This window comes from Dromiciops gliroides, chromosome 4, assembly GCF_019393635.1.
Source record: "Dromiciops gliroides isolate mDroGli1 chromosome 4, mDroGli1.pri, whole genome shotgun sequence".
Lineage (NCBI taxonomy): Eukaryota > Metazoa > Chordata > Mammalia > Microbiotheria > Microbiotheriidae > Dromiciops > Dromiciops gliroides.
In genome coordinates this window covers 336,420,456-336,444,923 of record NC_057864.1, presented here as the reverse complement: position 1 = coordinate 336,444,923, position 24,468 = coordinate 336,420,456, and the positions used below count along the sequence as shown (strand labels likewise).

The window sequence follows — 24,468 nt, the reverse complement described above, 5'->3', positions numbered from 1 at the left end:
AAGTTTTCTCAGAGGTTACCAATTAACTCACTTAGCAACTTAATTGCTTCTTTTCTCACTCTTCATTCTCCTGAACTTTCTGTAGTTGTTTTTTAAACTTTCTGTAGTTTTTGTTCCACTTGGCCACCCTCTCCTTTAACCTAGTCTCTCCTCCTTTGGCTTCCATGTCATAGTCCTATGAAGGTTTTCGTCTTACTCTGTAATAATTCATTTTTCGTCTCTAGATAGCTGAATTGGAGCTGCCATTATCTCACTGTCCTCTCATCTGTCGATCCTTTCTTGTAGTTTGGTGTTCACTTGGGTGATGGCTGTAACCGTTCAGTGCTCTGACTACACAGGAAGCCAATTCTGAAACAGCAGCGTCAATAACGAGTCATTTCCTGCTTCTTGATGAATAGTTCATTTCATTTCCAATGATGTTGCATGGTGCTCGTCACATCTGGTGTGTGTACCACAACAAATATGTCACCTGGGAGAGTGCTCTTCACATGATATATACGGGCTCCATAAATATTTGTGGGATGAATGCAGTCTCCCATCAAGTTTATTAAAACAAGGTGTTTGTTGAATGCATGAATTAATATTCTGCCAGTGATCTTTCAGGAACTGTCAGCAGTCTTTTCTTTCTCCCTCAGAAGAGCTTGGGAGGGTCCAACAGTGGTAATTATCCCATCCCACTGTGTAGTTTAGAATCCTGAAAGGACCACTTTCCTTCTGGCATCTGCATTCATTTAGCCAAGTACCTTAGCTCTAATCTTTTTACCTGGATTATTTATTTATTTGTTTGAGCTTGTGTTCTGAATGACTCCCACAGCTTGGAGCTGCCAGGACCTTGAGAGAAATCACGGCCCCATGTTGGCCCTAGGCAGTCAGCCTACCAAACCTCACCTGTCAGCTGTTCATTTTGCACTTTGGGGCGCCATCAGTTCATTTGTGAACTGAAGCCTCCACAGAAGAGGCTCAGGCTCTGCTGAGAGGCCCTGTTGGTGAAGCTAGAGTTGCAGCCAGGGAACGGAAATGCCCTTCTGGGGTGCTTTAGGCTTCCCTCTTTGAGCAGTGAGGCAGAGCTGGGAAATAGGCCCTTCTAGTTGGAGAAGGTGACACGTCCTTTCTGTAGGAGCCACATCCCTGTTAGAGTTAGTTCCTAAGTCAGATTCCTCTACTTTGGATAGAGGGTCAGGGGAAAGGATGATGATACGTTTGGTTTCACTGAGTCTAAATGGGGACAATTGGAGGGAAGTCCTTTGGCCAGGATCTGGTTTTCATTTGGAGGAGAATGAGGTCTGGAAAAGCAGAAGGATCTCATCAGAAAATTAGGGGATTCAGTCTAGTTATCTTCAGGGCTCTTTCCAGTCCTAAAATTCTATGATTCCATGAATTTTAATGATAGGCAAGATTATGGAGAGTAAGTAATAGGACTAAAGCTAACTTGATCAGACATTAACCCAGAAGTCTGGTGCTTTCTTTTCTATTTTTAAAGTTTTATTGCTTTTTGCTTTCCTGTCATTCCCCTTCCCCTATTCAAGACTTCCCTTACAACAAAGATTAAAAAAAAAAAACAACCCATGATATTTTCTGTGCCTATTGACAGCATATGTACTCATAGTCCCATCAGTTTCTTTCCAACCCCTTCCTCTCCTGCCCCCCCAAACCCCCACCCCCATTTTCCCTCCCAAAAAAGCCCCATGTGTATACAAAAGCAAGAAGGCACATTTTCACATCTCTTCTCTGAGGCCAGGCTTGGTCATTATAATTCCATAATGTTCAGGATTTGTTGTTGTTCTTTCCATTCAAATTGTTGTAGTCATTGGGTAGATTGTTCTCTCATGATTTGGCTTACATCAGTCTGCATCAGTTCATATAAGTTTAGCAGCGTTTCATTGAACATACTCCATTCATCATTTCTTATTTTAATTTAATTTAATTAAACTGTATTAATTCATTACATTCACATAGGGTGGTTTCTTTTCTATCCACGTGTCCCAACTTGAGAACTGAAAGCTAATTTCAAGATTCCCTTTACTGGATTTAATTTTAAATGCAGATTTAGAGATCAGTGACCATTTACCTAGGCGAAGTAGTACTTTTTCCCAGGGTGCCGATTTGATTTATTGGGTTGCCATAGGCACTTCTTAAGAACTGCTCAGATATGGGGCTCTTTACTAACCACTGAGGAACAAAGCAGGACAAAAGGTGCCTGCTCTCAGGAGTTCTTACAGTATAGTTGGGGAAACAACAAAAAAAAACTATTGAGTTTGAGGCTGGTTTTCCCTCTCTGATTAACACTCATTCAAAGGCAGATTTTTGTACATGTAACAATTTTTCTCTGCCTCATTTATAAAGTGAGGATAAGTGCAGAATGGATTTTCTAATCTATTCCTGGAAGATATTGTGATGCATCATTAGCATCAGATGTCCTGTTGCTGTTTATTTCGTGACTTATTCACATATTGTAAAATTCAATGCTATGACATTTGCCATCACTGTCTAGGAATTCAAAAATGTGTCTTAATAAATTCACCAGTGTTTGTGATCAGGGCAAAAAACACACTGGAAATTGTAGAAGTAAAAAATGACTTGCAAAGTGGTCAGGCATTAGATTTGGTACTTTGGCCATGGAAACAGTCCAGGTTTGTCTGTTGTCTTGCTTATAGCTGTCTGTATGATTTAGGGATAAGTTATTAGGGAACTAGAACTGTAATTTCATTAGTGAGGAGTCACTTCTAACAATGGAAAGCGATACTAGACCTAGAGAGTTTCCTAGAAGCTTGAGAAGTTAAACGCTTTAACGCTTGTCCAGGGCCACCACAGGTTTTAAAGGTTGGACTTCAGCCTAGGTCACCCTGTCTCCATTCCAGTTCCACTATACCATAGTGTCCCTCATGATTTAACTATTAGTAATTTCTCAATTTAACATAAAAGCATCTGTGTACATATACATATATACACAAACACACATATGAAAGATTATTTATCTTTTGGTTGAACTAGATGGTGTCTTAGGTCCCTTCTACTTATGCAGCTGATTATGTACATAGATACATAAATATGTGTATACATACACAGTCTAATCAGTGATTATCAAAAGCAGGCTTCAAGGTAGAGAAATGACTTTCCTTGGACCTTGAGGAAAGGTAGGACATGAAAAGACAAAAGAAAAGAGGACTTCTAGATTGGTTGGGTTAAGGAAAGGAAGAGGGAAAAGGAATCTGTGAGCTAAGCCATGGATGCAAAAACATGCCTGATGTGATTGAGTAGACCATTTTGGTTGGAGCAGAGGATGTATAATGAATAGGAGATAACGCTGAAGGAAGAGATGGGCCTCATTATGCAGTGAGGGCCTTGGATGCTAATTTCATTTAACTGCATCTCCTGTAGAGAAGAGCAAGACAGTACTTTTCTTTCTTTTTTTTTTTTTTAAGTGAGGCAATTGGGGTTAAGTGACTTGCCCAGGGTCACACAACTAGTAAGTGTTAAGTGTCTGAGGCCGGATTTGAACTCAGGTACTCCTGACTCCAGGGCCAGTGCTCTATCCACTGCGCCACCTAGCTGCCCCTGACAGTACTTTTCATATGTAGATATTTCTTAATTATTCAGTTGATCTTTTTTCTACATTACTTTCACTTCAGTGACTCTTCACACCACTCATCCTTTCCCCATAGAAATCTTCCTTTCAACAAATATATACAGTATCATCCCAATCTGAAAATTTATGCTTCATTCCACCTCTATCATCCATTACATCACTTCTCTAACCTCATGATTGAACACTGCATTGATTAAAGATCTGACGTCTTTCATTGTTCTTTTCCTTTTCATTATTGTAGTCATTATGCCAATAATCTGGTTCTGCTTGCTTTGTTCTGTGTCAGTTCCCAGAAGTCTTTCCAAGTTTCTCCAAATTGCTCATATTACAATATCCCATTACATTCATAAGTTGCATCTTGTTTAGCCTTTCCCCAATAAATGGGTACCCACTTTCCTTTCAGTTACTTGTTATTACAAAAAGTGCCACAACAAATATTCTTGTAATATGGGAATTTCTCTCCAGTCTCCATGAGTATGTGCCTAGTTAGCACCACAGGGTCAAAAGGTTTAGTGACTTTTTTTTTAGTATAATGTGGATGTGTTTTTATACTTATTTGTAAGATAGGTTTAATAATGCCTTTCTCCTTCCAGTTGACTCTCTCTGCTTTAGATCCTTGTTTGTACAGTGAGGGTCAGGATTACATGATTTCTGTGGTCCAACTTAAAAATCCTGAAATTCTTTGAAATTGAAATTAACTATTGTAGAAAAAATTTGAAGGAAGAATTGCTTTGATTCCAAGTTCGCTACTAATATATATTTTTTCAGAGTGAGAAGCTAATTCAAAGTTGGTATTAATAGTAGTACCAAAAAACTTACCGAGTAGCCTTCTGTGATCTGTCAATGGAAATTTCATAGGGACCTCCAGTGTGAAGTTCCCAAATACAGCCTTGTCCCTTCTCCTTCAAGTCTCCAGCTACAAGTGCAGTTTCTAAAAGCTCACACTGTGAGTCAGGTTAAGCTTTTCGAACTCATATCAACTCTTTAAAATCAGCAGCGTCCTTTGGTAAATGGCCCCAGTCCAGTAAATCCTAGTGACCTTAAATGAATGCACCTTACCAAACTAGCAAATTGTCAGGGAGTACCTTAGTGAGGTAAGAGCATCTCATTCAATAGCAATGAAATATTGTTGCCTGTTTGTTAATTGACTTGTATTCTTGCTGAATGTATTATTAATGATTGTAATTTCTTTTGCATTACAGTGTTTTAATTTTGGGAGCTTCAGGTGGAATTGGTACCTTTGCTACACAGGTAAAGCATTCTATTTACCTTGTAATTTATTTAAATATGTAAATCTGCATTTTATAGACATTCTATAGAGCCTAGAGAAGAAGGGGAATAAGCATTATCCACTCTTCCCAATATGATTCATCAAGGAGAAAAATTTACTAATATGGAGGGTCTTAACTTTTCCAGGTGCTTTCCTTCACTTAACAAATGGGGGAAAAGAAAATAGGAAAGAAAAGGACCTGTAAAAGAGGGGAAGATATGAAAGTTGACCATTTGGTAGAAAAACTCCTAAAGTTGAAATTATTTTGGCCAGTTGTTCTTTATTAAGGTATACACAGTGAAAGTACTAAGTAGCTCCAAGTAGAAGAAAAACTATTTAAATTCTTAAGGGAAAAAGGGCCAAAAAATATTATTGAATTGTTTCACCATGTGGTATAAATTATTCTTAATGACTTAATGCTTTCATACTTGCTCTCTTTTTTTCCTTCCTCACTGTCTTCCCTCCCCCTCTCCTTAGATAGCTCTGTGTGTGTGTGTGTGTGTGTGTGTGTGTGTGTGTGTGTGTATACACACAAAATTAATGTAAGTAGGTGCTTAGAAAGCAATTTGCTTTTTTCTTGATAGTTTCAGGTTTATTTTAATATTGGTCAAGCGATGGTCACTAATGAGCTATTCATCCTAAAACACATTCTTAACACATTTGCATCTAATTAGGGACTTACTTTTGAAAGCAATATGCCATTACACTCAAGCTGCTTTTGACTTCAGCCCTTGAAGGAAATACATTTTAAACAATTTCACCCTTGAATTTTTTTTTTTCCAGATTGCCAGGATATAAACACAATAGCCTTTATTGCTTGGAGAAAGTAGGTGTAGGGCAAGGTTGCGGGAAATGGCAGAAATTTTCATGCAGTTTCAAAGCCCTTTTTTTGTGACTATATGAGCTATGAGAGTAAAGAAGTTTCTGGTGAAGTTCATGAACAGGCAAGGTTAACACCTGACCAGCCATGACCTTTAGTTATCAGGAGACTGAATTGTATCCTGCCTTAGTGATCAGTGATAGGAGATGATTCAAATAGCCCTAAGTATGAAGCTTCAGGAAAACTGAAAGGTATTGCTAACACTGTAATTGATTAGGGAAAAAAATGCAGCAGTTTTCTAAAATATTCTTGCCATTTAACTTAGACAAAAATTAGAATTTGGCTCTTATTTCTGTTTAATTCTAATTCTAGACTATAGCTTACTCTCAGAGCTGGGGATTCTTGACCTTTTTTGTGATAGTCTGATAAATCTTAACATTACTTTGTTGCTTCTAATCATAATTAAGGGAAATGCTAAATTTCACTTTAAGGTTAATGAAAATAAGGATGTAATTTTTTCCCCCATTCAGCTTCACAGATTCCCTAAAATTTATCCACAGACTCCTCTGTGGAACCCTGGTAGAGAATCACTGCTCTGTGTACATGGGAGATGGTAAGCTTGGTTAACTGGCGTACCTCAGAGGGACAGTGTCATACAGAGGAAAATGTGCTGGATTTGGAGTAAGAAGACTTGGATTCAAATCCTTTCCATAATCTCTAAGGGCCCTTTTAGCACTAAATCTGTGATCCTCTCATCCTTTCTCACTACACCTTTAGAAAGTCTTCTTATTCCAGCAAATGACATGAGCCAAGTACTTAGATGACAAAGCCTCTCCTCATTTGTTACTGAATAGCTAAGAGAAGGTGTACCGGAGTCTTTGAGCTGTCCAGAGACAGGACTACAGAAGTGTTAACGGTGATACATACATGCCAGCAAGGTCTGATTTCAGGAGATGATAAACGTAAAATGCATCATAGACCTTAAAATGTTAGTGGTCATTGCTTTTATTAATTTAAAAAATGATTTTTTGGTCCAGGACTATAACTTCATTAGTGTAGAGAAGGACTGGTGATGAAGCCTTCCTATTATGGTAGACCAGCAGCTGCCCTGCCACTTAGAATCAGAGAGTGACTTGAAGCCCTGAGAGGTTAAACTACATGCCCAGGGGCACACACAGCCAGTTTGTGTCAAAGGTCAGACTTTTCCCATCATGAGTCTTAGAGCTTACCACTGAGGTGGAGCTCTGCATGTCTTCTGCTGAGGCAGTGCATTTGTTGGTGTCTTGTTGGCCCAGACCTGTGATTTCATTGGGATAGTGAATTACTGATGAGGACAATTCCCTCTATTGTGGAGATCTGCATTGGCTCTGTATTTCAGAGTTGTCTGAGTCGCTGACTTTCCAGCTACTTGCCCAAGGTCACACAGTGATTGTGAGAAAGCCCAGGGCTTCCTAACTGAGACCAGCTCTCTATCTATTACTCTACTCTACCTCTCTAGTGGGAAATAATAGGGAATATTTCCTTCCCTTAGTTATAGTTGTTGTTACTGTCGTTTTCTGACAATGTCAGTCAACAAGCAGTGTGAAAATGAGATATGTTTTGTGAGGTTTTCTTAGTAAATGAACGTTTACTTGTTTGGCTTCTCTCACAGGTGACTTCCTTTTGTTCTCTTGAGAATGAAGCACTTAATCTCCTCCAGAGATTAAGCTGACAGTCCCTAAAAATTTATTGCCTTTAAAAAAATTATTTTCTAGGTATTGAAAGCATGGGGTGCCCATGTGACAGCAGTTTGTTCTGGAGATGCCGCAGACCTTGTAAAGAAGCTTGGAGCAGACGATGTAATTGATTACAAATCTGGAAATGTGGAAGAACAGTTGAAATCCTTGGAACTGTATGTATGGGTACACTTTCACAGTGGGGAGAGAGGAGATAAGGCTTTGGGCAGACCAGGGTGGCCTGTGCCTAGGACAACTTGGTGACCAAGTATTACTCTGGTCTGTAGTTATAGCTGTAGAGAGGTTTCTCTGTAAAGAAATCCCCTTTTTATCATTAGAAGTCAGTCTGGGAGGGGGTGGGGGCGGGGGGGGGCAGCTAGGTGGTGAAATGGATAAAGCATCGGCCCTGGATTCAGGAGTACCTGAGTTCAAATCCAGCCTCAGACACTTAGCACTTACTAGCTGTGTGACCCTGGGCAAGTCACTTAACCCCTATTGCCCTGCAAAAAAAAAAAAAAGTCAGTCTGGGGGTGGCTAGGTGGTGCAGTAGAGTACCAGCCCTGGAGTCAGGAGGACCTGAGTTCAAATTTGGCTTCAGACACTTGACACTGATTAGCTGTGTGACCCTGGGCAAGTTTCTTAACCCCAATTGCCTCACCAAAAAAAACCCCCAAAAAACAAACAAACAAGCAAAAAAGAAGTCAGTCTGGCTTGCTTGCTGTTTTTGCCCTTTTTACTGTTGTTTTTTTTTTAAGATAGTTTTCATTCATTTATTTATTTATTTTGGGTGGGGCAGTGAGGCTTAAGTGACTTGCCCAAGGTCACACAGCTAGTAAGGTTTTTACTGTTTTTAATATAACCTAGCCGTCTATGTGCTTTCTAGATAATTGCTGGTGATATTTGACTTGCCTCATGTTTTTCAGTCGTCCTTTCCGAACTCATTGCCCTGTGGCTAGTTTTTGAGAAGAGTGTGCTTAGGATTGGCTCTGAATTCTGTTCTTTGACTTCCATCCCTATAGGATCTGGGTACTCTGTGAGGCAGTGTCATTTATATAATACATGGCCAACACCATAACCCTTGTTCTTTTCCTGCGTACCTCAGGGAGGCTCAGTAGATACAGGCAAGAAATCATCAGGAAGACCTGAGTGTCAATCCAGCTTCAGACATTTACTAGCTGTGTGACCCTGGGCAAGTCACTTACCTTCTCTATGCCTCAGTTTCCTCACCTGCAAAATGGGCCTAATAATAGCGCCTGCTTTGCAAGGTGATTGTGGACCTGGAATGAGCTAATACTTGTGAAGCTCTTAGCACAGTGCCTGGCACATCATAGGTGCTTACTGAATTCATGCTTCCATCCTCCCTCCTCTCCAGTGTTTTGACATCATAAGACCACAACAGAAACAGAAGGAAGGGCCCGTGTTTAAATGGCAACATGGAGAGTTGCCTAAGTTCAAGTCTCATGTGTTTGCTTGATGTTTACCAAGCAAGCCCCAGATGTAGAGATAGAGATGAGCCCTCCCCACTCAGCTGCCCTGCCACAAGCAGTCTAGGTGAATGTTCCGAGGTCAGGGACTTCCCAGGGCAAGGCTTCAGCAGAGACAATGGACTGAGCAGTGTGGCCATGGGGCTCAAAGGGTGTTCTTTGGCTAAGTTTGCTCTTGGGACAGAGTCACTTAAAAAGAAAGTAAACACTTTTTGCTCTTTTTGCTCTTGGTTTGTTATGCGCCGGATCATAGTGATTTTTTTTTAACAGTTCATGTTTCTATAATGCTTTACTGCTCACACATTGCTTTCATCACAGCAGTTCTTTGAAGGCTGTAATACAGTTATAATGAATAGATGTTTAAGATTTGCAAAGTGCTTTATATAACCTATCTCATTGCAATCTCCTAACAACCCCATAGATACTGTTGTTACTATTAACCCTATTTTGAAGTTGGGGAAACCAAGGCTCAGAAAGGTTGAGTTCCTTGCCCATGATCACATAGCTATTAAGCATTGGTGGTGGAATTTGAAGTCAAGTCCAACACGATGTCCATTATCCCAAGCCTCTGAGACTGAGTTGTCACTTGCTCGAGGATGCAGAGCCAATAGAAATGTGTAGTTCAGTTCCTTAATTACTACTTTAGGCTACTGCAGATGGTAGTGGGTAGCTGGTCAGTTGTAGACCTCACATGTCAAGGTTCTGGAGAGCCAGACTGGGCAACAGTTTGTCTCACTGGTCTGAAGTATTGCCACCAGTTCTGGTGGTCCTAGGAGGTGGGGATGAATGATGGCACAAACAGAGCATTTATTAAGTTCAATCTTTTTTTTCAGTCATTTCCAGCTCTTTGTGACCCCATTTGGCAGAGGTACTGGCAGAGTGGTTTGCCATTTCCTTCTCCAGCTTATTTTACAGATGAGGAACTGAGGCAAACAGGGTTAAGTGACTTTCCCTGGGTCCCACAGCTAATAACTGTCTGAGGTCAGGCCTGTCCAGGCCTGACACTCCATCTACTATGCTACCTTGCTGCCCTTATTAGGTGCTTACTGCATTAATCCCTGGGTATGAAAATAGGAAAAAAAAGACAAGTCTTACTGCTATGGGGCTCACATTCTAGGGGAGCAGGGGCAAAACAGATGTTATCCCATCTTCTTTAATGCCATTTTAGCTGATAAATAAATGTTACTAGAAATGACTCATCCTGCCTTAGCACTGTCTTAGAGGGTAGAGGAAGGAGTCTGCCCCACCACCGCTCCCGTGAAGCCCATGCCAAGGAGGCCTCTGTTACTCACATGCCTCAACTCTCCTGCAGGATGGCCAAGCTGATCCAAGGGTTTGAGTCTGGGAAAGCACTTGGAGCCCCTGGTCGCTCCATTGGGCTCCTAATAGGGAGGAGACTGAGCTGACTGTTCTGGCCACTTCTGTTTTGGGACCCTTGGGAAAGCAGTTTTATACTAAGACTGGTGGTGATAGGCTGACAGCCCATCTGCTTTGTATTTCACATGTGCCTAAAGATACAAATTTATGTTCAAGAGAATGAAGTCATTTTCAGAAAATATTTCCTGTTAAGAAATTAGCAAATGAACAGCTCCTTCCCCAGTCTTGGGAGCATTAGTCTAACTAAACTGCAGTCCACAAGGCTTGACATCCCTTAGCCTTTGACCACTTTTTATACTGTCCTCACACAGGGGTTTCATTTGTTGTGCAGAATCAGTCATAGATTCCAAGAGTCTCACTATCTGACTTTGTCATTTGATGAAGCTGGGAAGGGAAAAGGATTTATGAAAAAGCAATTCTTGTCTTGTTTCCTTTTTAGCCAGTAAGTATGGCAGGCTGCTGCATCTTTTGAAGTCTGTTGGAAAAGAATACTGGTTTGAAGTCAAAGAACAGGACTTTGAATCCTGTCTCTGGCACTCACTATTGGTGTGACTTTGTTCAAGTCATTTCCTTGGACCTGAGTTTTCTCATCTGTAAGATGAGGGGAGGGGCAGTTGGTGTAGCGGTCCCTTCCAGCTCTAAACCCATGCTCTCGTAATCCTCGTAGTTCTGGGGAATGGGGGTGTGATCTTTCCTTTTGTACGATGACGTAGTTAAGGCATCGATATGGAATGCACCTCAGGCGCCTTGCAAGGACTTGTGCAACTTGGCATATCCTAGGATCCTAGATATAAAACTGGGAGGACATTTAGAGGCCACTTAGATCAACTTTACAGATAAAGAAGCTGAGGCCTAGACAGAGAAAGGGACTTTTTCCTTCACAGAGGTAGCCAGTAGCAGAACCGGGATTCAAACTCAGATCTTTAGAGTCTAAACCCAGTGTTCTTTCCTATCTCAGTGATGAGGAACGGGTCTGTGGGACATATCTACCTTCTGATTTAATTTAGAAACCTTATTCCTGGTTGGCTGAAATTCAAACAGCATGGTCTGGCAAAAAGTATACTAGCTTTGGAGCAGAGGACTTTGGTTCAAATTCCATTTGGCTGTTTACTATCTTAGTGACCTTAGACAAGATCCAAGGGCATTGGCCCTCAGTTTCCTCATCTATAAAGGTGATAGGATTTTTTTTTTTTTTAGGGAGGCAGTTGGGGTTAAGTGACTTGCCCGGGGTCACACAGCTAGTAAGCGTTAAGTGTCTGAGGCCGGATTTGAACTCAGGTACTCCTGAATCCAGGGTTGGTGCTTTATCCACTGCGCCACCTAGCTGTCCCTAAAAGTGATAGGATTTTGACTAAGCCTCTGAGGCTTCTTCCAGTTTTAAATCTGTGATCATAAGTGTCTGTGGCCTACTCCTGAGCCTCTACTGTTAATGTTAAAAAAACACAACACAAAAATACAGGGACAGTCTGCAAAGTATGGCAGACATCCTTGCTCCAGGGCTTCATTCTTAGATGACATTCTCTGAGTTCTTGGATAATATGATGTTTAGTGAGACAAAGCACTGTTGGATATGAAGCATCTTGGTTATTGTGGAGTCATGTTTGGACTCACCAGTAATATTTTACATGAAGCCAAACAAAAATACCCTATGTAAGGAAGCTTAGGAAGTCAACTTTTATAAGCAAATCCTTAGGAGGCAAGACAGTGGTCAAATGGGATTAGAGAATGAAAATCTTTCTTAGAAAGTGACTTGTTTAAAAAAAAATGACTTGTTTCATGTGGGTAAATGGCAGCACCCTTGGTTATTTTCTCCAAAACTAAAACAGTTCTTAAAAATATTAGAAATGAAATAATTTTAAGTTAGGAAGTGAAAACTTTACGAAATGAAATAACACAGTGGGTCACATTTGACCTGTTCTGTTCTTGAATGCTTTGCACTTGGCGCCGGCAGGGGTGGGGGAGCTTGGGGGGGTTGGGGGGGGTTGTGAAAACTCCCAGCACAACATAAATCTTTCTCACTTAACATGGGCACACAATAGAGACTGGATATCAGAGCTACATTCAGTACATGCGGCAAAACCATTACATTGTTTTCTACTCCTTGGTTATACCATACTCTCAACTGCATCTTAACCCCACCATTCAGAATAAAGGTTTACCAGACTCTCTTGGTTTTTCTCCTCTCTAGGTTTGACTTTGTCCTAGATAATGTTGGTGGAGGCACTGAAGATTGGGCTCCAAAATATCTCAAGAAATGGTCAGGTGCCACATATGTGACCCTGGTCACTCCTTTCCTGCTAAATATGGACCAGCTCGGAATAGCAGATGGCATGGTACAAACAGGATTTACCATGGGCTCTAAGGCACTAAAGGTAGGAGGATCTGAAAGCATCTAATGCTCAGATTGTGACTTCACAAAGCTCAACCAACTTCTTTTTGTCTTCTTTACCCTCTCTAGGTTACAGGCTCTTGTTTCTCCTTTGCCTTTACCTTAAAATCTTCTGCCCTTTTCTCCGTGCAGAACATGTACTGTCCCTTGTGCATGAGGGACTGGCCCACTGTCTGTAAGGCATATCCTTTGCTTTTTCTCTGTATCGGCCACATGTGCTGATGCATCCACATTCTCTCGACTGGGGCCCCCTGCCAACAGCAAAACCTATTCTGAGATGGCTAAAAGAAACAAGATGCTGTCTTTGGCCTCTTCTCTTTGGAAGCTTACTGATTCCCGAGAGACTCAAACTCTGGACTCCAGTTTTGTCAGCATAATTCTTTAACCAACTAAGCCCACTAGTGATAAACTCCTTTGACTTAGAAGAAATAGAGACAAGGTATAAGAGACTTCTCCTCTACTTATGTGAGGCACACATAGGAGCCAGGGACTTAAAAACCTGAGAGATTCTTTATTTTCCGTCAGTGTACTTATGTACCCAGGAACAGTGCATACTACCTAGCCCTACCTGGTAGATATTTGTGTGTGTGTGTGTGTGTGTGTGTGTGTGTGTGTGTGTGTGTGTGTGTATGTATGTATAAGGATCTTTTCCTTTCTCTCATCTCTCTCCATACCTTCACAAAGCCCAGAAGTCCTTAAATGTAAATTTTCTGGACAGTTTCACTGTTGAGAGCCCAATCTAACCTCTTGCTGTGCCCACCTTCACAGCCTTCTGCTGAAAGCTGAACAAATACTGCTTTCTTTGACTTGTTTTTAACTCCCCATCATTTGAAAGCCAGTGGTAGTAATTTCTCAGAGGGAAAACACTTTTAAGTAGTTTCTTATGTCATCTTGAAAATGCATACAGTTGGGATCAAAAGTGGAGGCTAAAACTATAAATAAAAATGCTTATTACTTAAAAACAAACAAATAAGTGACTGAATAAATTTGAAAAGAAAGTAAGTGCATATAGTTAAAACTTCATTGTAATGCCCCAGGACTCCCCTAATGCCACCAATTTGCTTTCTTTCTCTCCCCTATAACTATAGGACAGGAGGAAAAAAGAGAAAAGAATCCTTCCAGGCATTTGGAAAATATATTAAAGAAGTCCTGTTATATTTTTTTAGATTAAAGTTTCACTTTGTCAGTGTATTGTTCAGTAAGGAATTACTAAAACGCATGGCAGAGTGACATAATACCTCTTCTCTCAGTCGATTGCCAAAGGATTTGGAGAACATCAAACTTCAGTTTCCAGGGACAGTCCTAGAGGTGTATTTGCTCATAGAGTCTCAGATTTGGAAGGGAACTCAGGACTTGTGTCTGGAAAAAAGATTCCCCTTATAAGAACCTCGTCACTTAGCCTCTGCTCAAGTACTTCTAGTGAGAGCAAACCCTCTTTTCTCTATTGTGGCTATTTCTGCCCTGCAGGGAGAAACAGTCTAAGTCTAACCCTCTTCCATATAAAAGCCCTTCAGACACTTGAAGATATTGACTTATTGCCGCTCCACCTCCCCAAATCATTTTCCCCCCCAGGCTAAATACTCTGTTCTTTTAACTATTTCTCAGTCCTCCACTTTTCTCACCTTCTTGGTACATGTAGTCCATCTTGTCTTTGTCCTTCCCAAAATGTGCTCAGAACTGAACATTATGAATGAATTAATAATAAAAGAGCAAATGTAAAAAAAAAAAAGGACGTTTATTATGCACTTTCTATGTGTCAGACATTGTGCTAAGCCCTGGATACAAATATAAGCAATCAAGGCAGTCCCTGTCCTCAAAGAGCTTACATTCTAATAGGAATATGACAAATACAGGGCAGTGGTGATCACTAAGTATTGATTTGGAGAGGGAAGTCAGAGAGCATGGTAACTGGAGTAAGAAGGCATTGAGATGTTCTTGCCAGGGTTGGTAGTACTGATTTGATTACTGTTCTTAGATTTGTAGTTGGAAAGTAGGGAGAAGAGTATTTGCATGTTGTCATGGCATCTTGGTGTCTGGAGAGTGGCATGGTGGCCTGAGACTGGGCATCTGAAATGCTTACCAACCAGAAGATAACTTCAGTGCTACATGGTATAGACTGAAGTTGGAGGAGGCATGCCATGGCCACTAGAAAGTGCATATCCTAGTATATCCCAGATGTAGCCTGGCAAGGGCAAAGTACAAGTAGATGCTTCATTCTAAACACAGAGCCAAGATAGCCAATAATAGGGTGTCATATTGTTGACTCATTGAACTTGTAGTCCACTAAAACCCCTATGTCTTTTCCACGTGAACTGATGTTAACCGTCTCCTCAGTCTAGTACTATGGAAGTGAATTTTTTTAACTCAGGTATAGGATTTCACATTTATCCCCATTAAAGTTCTTTTTTTTTTTTTTTTTTGGTGAGGCAATTGGGGTTAAGTGACTTGCCCAGGGTCACACAGCTAGTAAGTGTTAAGTGTCTGAGGCCGGATTTGAACTCGGGTCCTCCTGAATCCAGGGGCAGTGCTCTATCCACTGTACCACCTAGCTGCCCCTTATCCCCATTAAATTTCATCTGTTTTGATTTGGCCAGATGTTCCAGCCAGCTGATATATTTTTGAATCCTTGATTCTGTCATTCACTATGAGTTGGCCTTCCTAGTTTTGGGTCATATGCAGATTTAACAAGCTTGCTATCTGTCCAGATCATTGAAAAGAAGGTTGACTGAAATGGGAACAAGGACAGATCTTTAGGCCACTCCACTGGAGGCTTCCTTCCAAGTTGATGGCCACCCATTAATAACTATTCATCTATTTAATCAGTTCTGAATGCACTGAACCATACCTTCATCAAGCCTACGTTTCACCATCTTGTCTGGTTCTCTGGCTATGGTCTGTCCAGCTCTGATGATACGCTGACCTCACTGAAGGTGCCTAAGTATTCATAACCATTTCCTCCCTTGCCTTGAATGTAGTTCCTTCATCATTTTATTCTCTCCATCCAATCTGAAAAGTTATGCTTCTTGATAGAGAAGTGGAAGCTAAGTAAGAATTGGGGAATTTTTCCATCTCTCCATCTATTGTTAGTTTCCCATTTGCTTCAGAAAGTTTGATCTAACTCTCATACTCCCGCCACCACCACCCTTTTTGTCATATTTAGCATTCAGTGCCAGAACAGCACTGTGCCATTAGTTTATGTCATAAAAACTAGTCTGGACATTGGGCTCCTGCTGTAACCACATCTCTCTCTTTAAAGGCCTCCCCTTTCCTCTTCAGAAATAGCTTGCAAGTGGGTCGCTAGAATTTCATTCTTGAGAGCTTCCTGTCCACCTTGGGCTGTCTCTTGTAGTTTTAGGCCCTGAGCCTACTTGTTCTTCCTCTGAATTCTTTGAAACTTACTGCTCCTAAACCCTAAACCCAGAATGTACGTTATTAACATTTATATTAACAGTAACTTCTACTTGCTTATTTACCATGAATTCTAAGAGCAAGTAGTTACTTTCTCCCAAGAGTCTCATCATTTTTCATTTTACCAACCAGTGAAATCAGGTCCAGGTCCAAAACCAGCAGTTCTGCCACATTCAATAAAGTTAAATTGTCATTGATCGGGCAAAGAATTTGTCCTGCTATGCTTGTGGTAAAGAGAGATCTAGTGTGTATCCCAGAGTGTTGAAATCTCCCATTATTTTGACATCCTTTTTCTTGGCTGAGTTTGTGATTTAATTCCTCGTTTAATTCCTCCTTTTTCTAGGTGACTTGTGGTTGAGAATTTCTGCCCTATCTCCTTCATTTGTTGTTATTGTTCCATCCATTCAAGCAAAAACATTTCTTTTTTTCTTCCACTGTGCATCCTGAGCCACATCCTATTCCCCATGCTTCCCTCCTCCAGCTCCTCAATTCCTTATGTAAATACAGCTTCTTAATCAACAATACCATCCCTCTTATCTATTGTTCTTTCTAAATAAAACACATACTATTTCATAGTCCTATTTTGGTCAGTAATAATTCCAACCACTAAGTCTCAGGGATGCCCGTTAGATCGATTTTGTCTCCTCGTATTGAGATCACAAGTAAACCTTGTTTATTGCCTATAATTTTGTATACACAGTGTGAGAGAGAGAGGGCAGTGTGGCACAACAGGAAGAAAACTGGGTTTGGAGCTAGGAAGGTTAGGTTCAAGTCTCATCTCTGACACCTACTGGCCATCTGACCACATCACTTAGCTCTCAGGTCGAAGATTTCCCCCCCCCACACCTTTGGGATCTTCCTCTCCTTCAAATGTCCTCAATATGTACCTGGTCCATTCTGTTGCCCTTTACATCTTTCTTCTCTTATCATTTCTATCTCCTCTATAAACATGTTGGAGGCAGATGAACATCCGAGTCGAGGTGTGACGGTTCCACCTCCCTCCGTGGAAACCGTGGTTTGTTCACGTGGTCTTGACAAACCTTTTCTGTTTTTCTTGTGTCTGTAGCTCTTCTCGTCTTTGTGGGATGATTTTGTTTAGTTGGGTAGCTTGTTTAGCTTTCTTTAAACTGGTGCTCTGCCCTGCTTCCCTCTGCTCTTTGAGATAATATCTGCTCAGAATAGTCCATCATCCTTCTTTGTAAAATGTTACAAACACACATTCTAACTTGGTATTAAATTTGGTGACCGTCTCTCTGTCAAGTAAGTCAGTTGTTTGCAGACTCAGCTACTTTCTGGCCTCTTCTAGTTCCCCTGTTGTGGCAATTAATTCACATTTCTTAAATTCTTGGGTGAGATTATTATAGTTGATGTCATTTTTGTTTATGATAGGTTTCCCATTTTAAACTTACAGTGTTTTGTGAAAATAATACAGGGTTGTGCCATTTCAGAGGTACCATTTTATTTATGGTAATTCTCTTAATTCTGAGAAGTAATGGTCTGTATAAAACTGTGCTTTGTACATAGTAGTCAATAAGTAAATGCTGATTTGAGGAAAGCCTCTATGACTAAGTATAATACTTTCCCCTCCTCTCATAGAAATTTTTTAGCCTATTATTGATTCACGTTTAGGAGAAGCCATTGCCCCTGCCCTGGAAACACTCACCCTTGGAGCTATTAGCTCCTATTAACTGGAGTTGAGGTTTTGGGGATGAAAATTCCTGCATCCTAAGAATGACAGTGAGACTACTTTCCATGTCCTGGTCATATTTTGGAAATATTTTTTATTTAGAAATGTAGATTCAGGGCTAAAATCAAACCAGTGACCTATAATTCTCACTAGCAGTCCTTTTAATACAGGAAAACCTGAGTATAGAATTAATCAATCAGTCAAAAGCATTTACTACATGTCAGGCACTGTGGATATAAGGACAGAAAATGAACTAGGCCCTGTCCTAAAGGAATTTACAGTCCATCACGGAAACAATATGTACATGTATAAGTATATACAAAGTAAATACCAGGTAGTTTGCGTGGGGAGGCCACTGGGGGGAAGTTTATAAAGTAGCCTTTGAACTGAGCTAGGGACTCTAAGATAGAGGTATGGTGGGGCTTAGGAGGGGAACTAAGAAGGGTACCAAAGGCCCAGAGAGAGAAGGCAGAATGGCTTGTGTGAGGAATACTAAGGCTAGGCACATGCTTGTTGATTGATAGTTTTTCTGAACCACAGAATGTGTGAAGGAAGGTAATTTTAAAAAATTAATCTGGAAAGTTAGGTTGGAGCAAATTGTATAGGACTTTAGATGACAGACAGAAATTTGTATTTGGTCCCAGAGGGAATAGGTAGCCTCTAAAGTTTGTTACCAAGAGAGTGACACGATTAGGCCTATGATTTAGTAATATTACTTTGGCAAATCTCAGAGGGATAGGTTAGATAGAGGAGAGACTAGATGTGGGGAGACCAGGAGGGTCTTGCAGTAGTCCAGGTGAGGGGTGATAAGAACCAGAAATAAGAGGGTGGAGAGAAAGTGATGAATAGGAGAGATTTGAAGATATAACTGACAAGACTTGACAATTGGTTAACTAGGTAGTTAGGTGGGGCAGTGGATAGAGTTCTGGGCCTGGAGTCAGGAAGGCCTGAGTTTAAATACAGCCTCAAAATATTACTACCTGAATGACCTTGGTCCTTACTTAGCCTTTGTTTGCCTCAGTTTCCTCAACTGTAAAATGGGAATAATAATAGCATCTACCTCCCAGGGTTGTTGTAAGGATCAAATGTGATAACGTTTGTAAAATGCTTAGCACAGTGCTAAGTGAGATTAGTAAAGTGAAGGGTCATGTATGACTGAATCTGCAAATCTGGATGCCTAGAAGAAAGATAGTACCCTCAGCAGAAATAGGGAAAGTGGAAAGAAGGATGACTTTGAGGGAAAGAAATTGATTTCTCTTTTGGACATGTTGCTTTTGAGATGCCAATACGATATATCCTTTGAGAAATCACCACTTCTCACCTTGCAGCATTCAGCTAAACAACAGGCAGTGATGAGAGACTAAGGCTGGATAGATAACTCTGGAACTCATTTCTATGGAGATATTTAAACCAGTGGGAGCTAATGAATTCCCTGAGAGAGTATATAGAAAGGGGAAAGAAGAGAGCTCAAAATAGAGCCTTGAGCTATACCCCAGTTGGGTGGGATTATATGTATAATGATTGACCCATCAAAGGAGCCCGAGAAGGAGCAGTAGAACAGGAAAGAAGGAAGGACAGACAGATGGACAGGCATATATCTCCTTTTATGACATTGTGCTAAGTGCTTTAAAATTATTATCCCATTTGAGCCTCTCAACAGTGCCGAGAGGTAAGTGCTATTATGATTATTCCCATTTTACAGGTGAGGAAACTGAGGCAGACAGGTTAAATGACTTGCCCAGGGTCACACAGCTATTAAGTGTCTGAGGCTATATTTGAACTCATGTCTTCCTGACTGAGAAAAATCAATGGAATTTGGAAATTAAGAGATTATTGATAACTACTGATAGTATATGTCATTATGGGAACAAACTTCATGCATCCACTTACTCTTTATCTTGAATGGGTCATAACACTTAGCAACTCCTTTTATTGTATTTTCTCCTCAAGATGCATTTTCAGTCATTCTCTAACCTTTTCCTGTATTTGATATTTCTTTGTTTTGTTTTTCTTAGCACTTTTGTCAAGGAGTCCATTATCGATGGGCCTTTTTCATGGCCAGTGGTGCATACTTGGATGATATTGCAGAACTAGTAGAAGCAGGAAAGGTAGGTGAAGCCTCCTCCCCACCAACACTTCTCCCCTATCAATGTTGCTCATGTGCCTCTTGTTGCTATACGTAATTACTCATGTTGTGAAAACTTCCCAGGACCTCATAGATACCATCAAGAGCTATAGCTTGTGTAATTAACTTCCCTGCCTTCCCTAACCAATACTCCCCACCATTGCAAACCCCCCCCCCAAAAAAAAAGAAGAAGAAAAAGAAAGCATGTAAATCTAGGACAAGAACCCAGATATCCTAATGCCCTGGATAGCATTCTGTCATTCTTTCCATTTCACCAAATGGAATATAATTATGAAGTTGCTAGGGCTTTGTCTGAGAGGAAGATGGGAAATAAAGAGATTAAAGGAGTCAATATGTGCTTTCTTGAGAGGGAATTTGGGTGTATTGGTTTCTTACACTATCTACAGGAAGCTCTGCAGGCAAGGGGTATAGCAAGAAAAGGGAAAGGCTCAGAGTCCCAGGGCGGAGTGTTTGGAGGAGAAATTCTGCCTGATTCTCCATGTGTTAAAAGTAGAAAGTTACCTAAGACAGATGCCATGAAATTGGGGGTGATACAAGTAAAATTCAACAAAGGTAGACTGAGGCAGTCTCTCTAAGCAAGCTATTGTTGTATTAACAGGGCATGAACCTGCTAATAAGAAATGGCTCTGCTTCAATTTTAAGCCAAAGACCCCAAGAAAAAGACAACTCATTTTAAAAAGGTTAGAACAAAGAACAAAACAGGCTAGATGACATCATGGGGTTGAGGACAACATGATTGGTTACATAGCTGAAGTGGGGGGGGACATTATGATAGGTTAGAAGCTGGGAATGATGGGAATGAGGGCTAGCTACGGGGGTGGGGGGGGCCTCCCCCGTGATTAAGAAGTGTTCATTCTTTGAGTCTTCCTGCAAGGTTAAAAGATAGTGGACCAGACTTCTTTGAATATGAAACTAGACATCCTTGAAAGATAGTTTGGTGGTGTAAAGATCCTAAACTAGACTCCCTAGTTAGTGTCTACCCGCATCTCACAAGGATAGCAGAATTCCTTGAGGAAAGGATAGAGAAATGATAAGAAGGAGAACTGGATGTCTAAATTTAACTTATTATAGACTACCTGAATTTCTGAACTGGGTTCAGAGACAAAGAACCATGACTTAGGCCAAATCAATTAATTGTAAATAGGATCAATTAAAGAACGATACAGAATCAATTTAATCTTCTCAGAAAAGATCAGTCTGGGAGCTGTACTACAGAATGCTTCAGTTGTGGGTTTTCATTTTGAAGATCTTTTCTTATTGCCTTGGAATTAAAAGCAGTGTTTCTACCTGTGTGCTCTTAATATCCCTTGCCTACTTGACTATTTTCCTTGAAGGAGATGGTGGTCCTTGTAATAGCTGGTGAAGCTACATAACTTTGGTTGATCTCATTTTACCTTATGAATTATCATCAGGTTTAGTTGAATGACTCCTAGAGAGTGAAGTTCTCTTTGAGGTGAAGATGACTGAAATGACCTTTTGATTAACCCTAAGATATTGCTTCTATTTATTCTCTCCTCTCTATAGTGTACCCAGCATTCCCCTCCTACAGAGGTGCTTATTACCATGCTCCTAGACTGATGCACTAGCCTCCTATTATGCTTCTCCCTGTATTTTCTCTCCACTATAGGCTACCCTTCATACTGCGACTAGAGTTATCTAACTTAGGAATAGATCTGTTCATGTGTCACTTCTCTCTTCAGAAAATCTCCAAGTGTCCCCGTTGTCTGCTCACTTAAGTTTAGACTCCTCTCCCTGGCATTTTAGGACTTTTACAACCTGGAACCGGTCTAGCTTCCCAACTTTATCTCATATTGTTTTCTACTACATGTTCCAAGCTCTACCCAAACTGCACTACCCTTTGTCCCAAGGATGTGACCTCCACTTCCCCGCCTCTGTGCCTTGGATCACGTTGTTCTATATGACTGAGATGTCATCTCTTCCGCTCTAGGCCTTTGTAGCCCATTTCAAATGTCACCTTCTCCATGAAGTTTTTTCCTGATTTCTCCAATTGTTAATAACCATTTCCCCTCCCATCAGCTTCACCCAGCACTTTGTTTTACACTTGTCCATTGCATTTATGAATTATCTTCTATGATATTTATCTGGGTATGTAGGGGGATAGTCATGGGTATGTAGGGGGAGCAGTCATCATGTTTTATCTAATTTTTTTATCTCCCATAACATCCAACATATTGCTCTTCACATAGTAAATACGCATTCCAGTTTAACTAAATGTTATCAGGTAGTGGCTGTGGTATCAGTGATAGGGAAAACTTTTGAGATTCAAATTCAACGGTGGATAATTAATGTTTTCTTCTTGCTCACCTGGAAATCTAGGAGCCATTGATAGCTTGGGTCATGACATTTATGCCAAAACACTTACTACTATGACACTTGAGCAGTAACAGCTGCCAACTACAAAGTGTTTTCTCACTCTTATCTGGGAAGACTGCAAAAATGGCTAAAGTTTCCTTCTTTGTAGGGTAGACACCAAAATATGAACAGACATCTTTTTCCTTCATTCATTATAGCTTAGCCTGAACATCACTAGTTAGGGTAGCCAAAAGCTGTTCTAGATAAATTTTAATGCTATTGTTTTGCTTTTATATTATTTCCCAAAGTATCTGTTTCTTTTCCTCATCCCTTATAACAAAGAATAAAAAACGAGGGGTTAAAAAATAGTTTAGCAAAACTAAGCAACATATTGAAAAAGTTTCCTGGTATGTAGGCCACTCCCACAGTTCCCAGCCTCTACAAAGAAAAGAAGCAGGGGAGGTATGCTTTGTCATATCTCTTTGATGCCAAGCTTGGTCATTTTATTATCACAATATTCCATTTCAGTTGTTGTGGTTTTTCCATTTACATTGTAGCCATTTTGTCTAATATTTTCTTGGTGTTGATTACTTTATCTTACATCAGTTCAGAGAAGCTTCCTTAAGCTTCTCTGTATTCTCTGTATTCATCCTTTCTAGCAGCAAAATAATATTCCATTACATTTATGTACCAAAAGTTGTTTAGCCATTCCTCAGTTAATGGACAACTACTTTATTTTTGTCTTTGCTATTACAAAAAAAATTGCTGCTACAAATATTTTGGTGTAAAATGGGATCTTTCTTTTTGTTATTGACCTTGGGATAGATTGCCTACCAGTAGACCAAAAGCTATTTTTATGACTGCTCTGACTTTCAAAAATCATTGTTATTTGTTCCTTAACCCTCTTTCTTATGTGGTCCTTGAGACATCAATCAGAAATACTAGTCTGAACTACATTGAGGCAGATTAGATATGGAAAGGAATGCCAATATATGACACCTTTATATGAACAATAATGTAGGGACCAATTTTTAATTGGGGAGTGTTAGCTATGCAGCTCACCGCAATATTGGGGCAAAGAAGGAGACCAACAGCCTCCTTCAAAAATAGAACAGGATTTATTAACAAGAATGAACTTAAAAAAAAAAACACAAGCAAGATCAGTAGAATTAAGGGAAAGAAAATAAAATGGGGGAAGGAAAATGATACAACCTGAATAAACACCACTACCCAGGAATCAGCTGAGAACATACACAGCTGCATCCTGTCACCTTCCAGCTTCAAGCTAGAATGGCGAATCTCCTCCCTTCTTCTTCCCAGCAGACCCCAGGCTGACCACACACAGCCCCAAGCCAATTGACTGGCAGCCCTGACTGACAGTCCCATGACTGCCCTCACTGGGCTTCTAGTCATTATAATTTTTCCAGGCCCATGTAGGCATCAGTGAGTGGTGATGATATGAGGTGCCAGTGCCATGGCGTCTGCTACAACCAGTGGGTGGAGCACCGTGCCGAGGCGCTGCATCTGAGCCCCAGGCCAGTGCACGTGCTGGAGTTTTTTTTAATTCTAGCCAAAAACTGGGGTCATAAAAACCTCAAATAACAATTCTTTACAACAAGGACCGACCATGGATTTTTAAGATCTGGTAACAGATTGTATCTGAAGGGTTAACTTTAAAATCTTTTCTCTAGACTTTTCCTTTGATTGAATAGTTTACCTCTTCCTATGAATTATGGGCTGTGGGAAAGAGACCTAGTATGGAAAATCCAAAGCCATTTTGAAGGTTTCTATGGGATAGGCTCTCAGGGACACTCAGTCCTTGCATTGATTGGCACCACATTTCATATTTGCATTGAAACTCTGGAAAGAGGTAGCTTTAGGAAACCACAGCTAAAAGCTGTGCATTTAGCCTTCATTCAAGCTAAGGAGCTGCTGAGGGAAAGGTTGTTTACTCCTGTTTCCAAATAGTTTGGCTTGCTTTCCAAGCCTGAGTGCCTTTTCCAGAATATTTGCCAAGTCTGTGTGTGTGGGGTGGAAGCATTATGGATTCAGTCTCATGACTATGTGAGGATTCTGTCTCAGGATTCAACATTAACTCTGCTTCTGTTGTACTCTCCTTAGTCTCCCAGAGGAATTATGTTCTCAGTGTGATTTGAGTGGAGTTATGGTGGAGAGTCATTCCTGCCCCTCTACCCCAACCCCCACTCTCACTGCCTGCATCATTAGGATTCAATGAGGGTGTTGGATTTGACGATATTTTAAGTTACCTTCAG

At 40.6% G+C, this 24,468-nt stretch overlaps 1 protein-coding gene across 2 annotated transcripts in view; it reads left to right on the top strand.

Moving 5' to 3' along the window:
• Positions 1-24,468, top strand: part of RTN4IP1 (reticulon 4 interacting protein 1) — a 66,111-nt gene that overhangs the window by 26,358 nt on the left and 15,285 nt on the right. For both annotated transcript variants that reach the window (XM_044000701.1, XM_044000702.1), the window contains exons 5-8: positions 4,789-4,837; positions 7,431-7,567; positions 12,441-12,624; positions 19,752-19,844. In XM_044000701.1, coding sequence (XP_043856636.1) covers positions 4,789-4,837; positions 7,431-7,567; positions 12,441-12,624; positions 19,752-19,844 — 463 coding nt within the window. The remainder of the gene's footprint in view (positions 1-4,788; positions 4,838-7,430; positions 7,568-12,440; positions 12,625-19,751; positions 19,845-24,468) is intronic.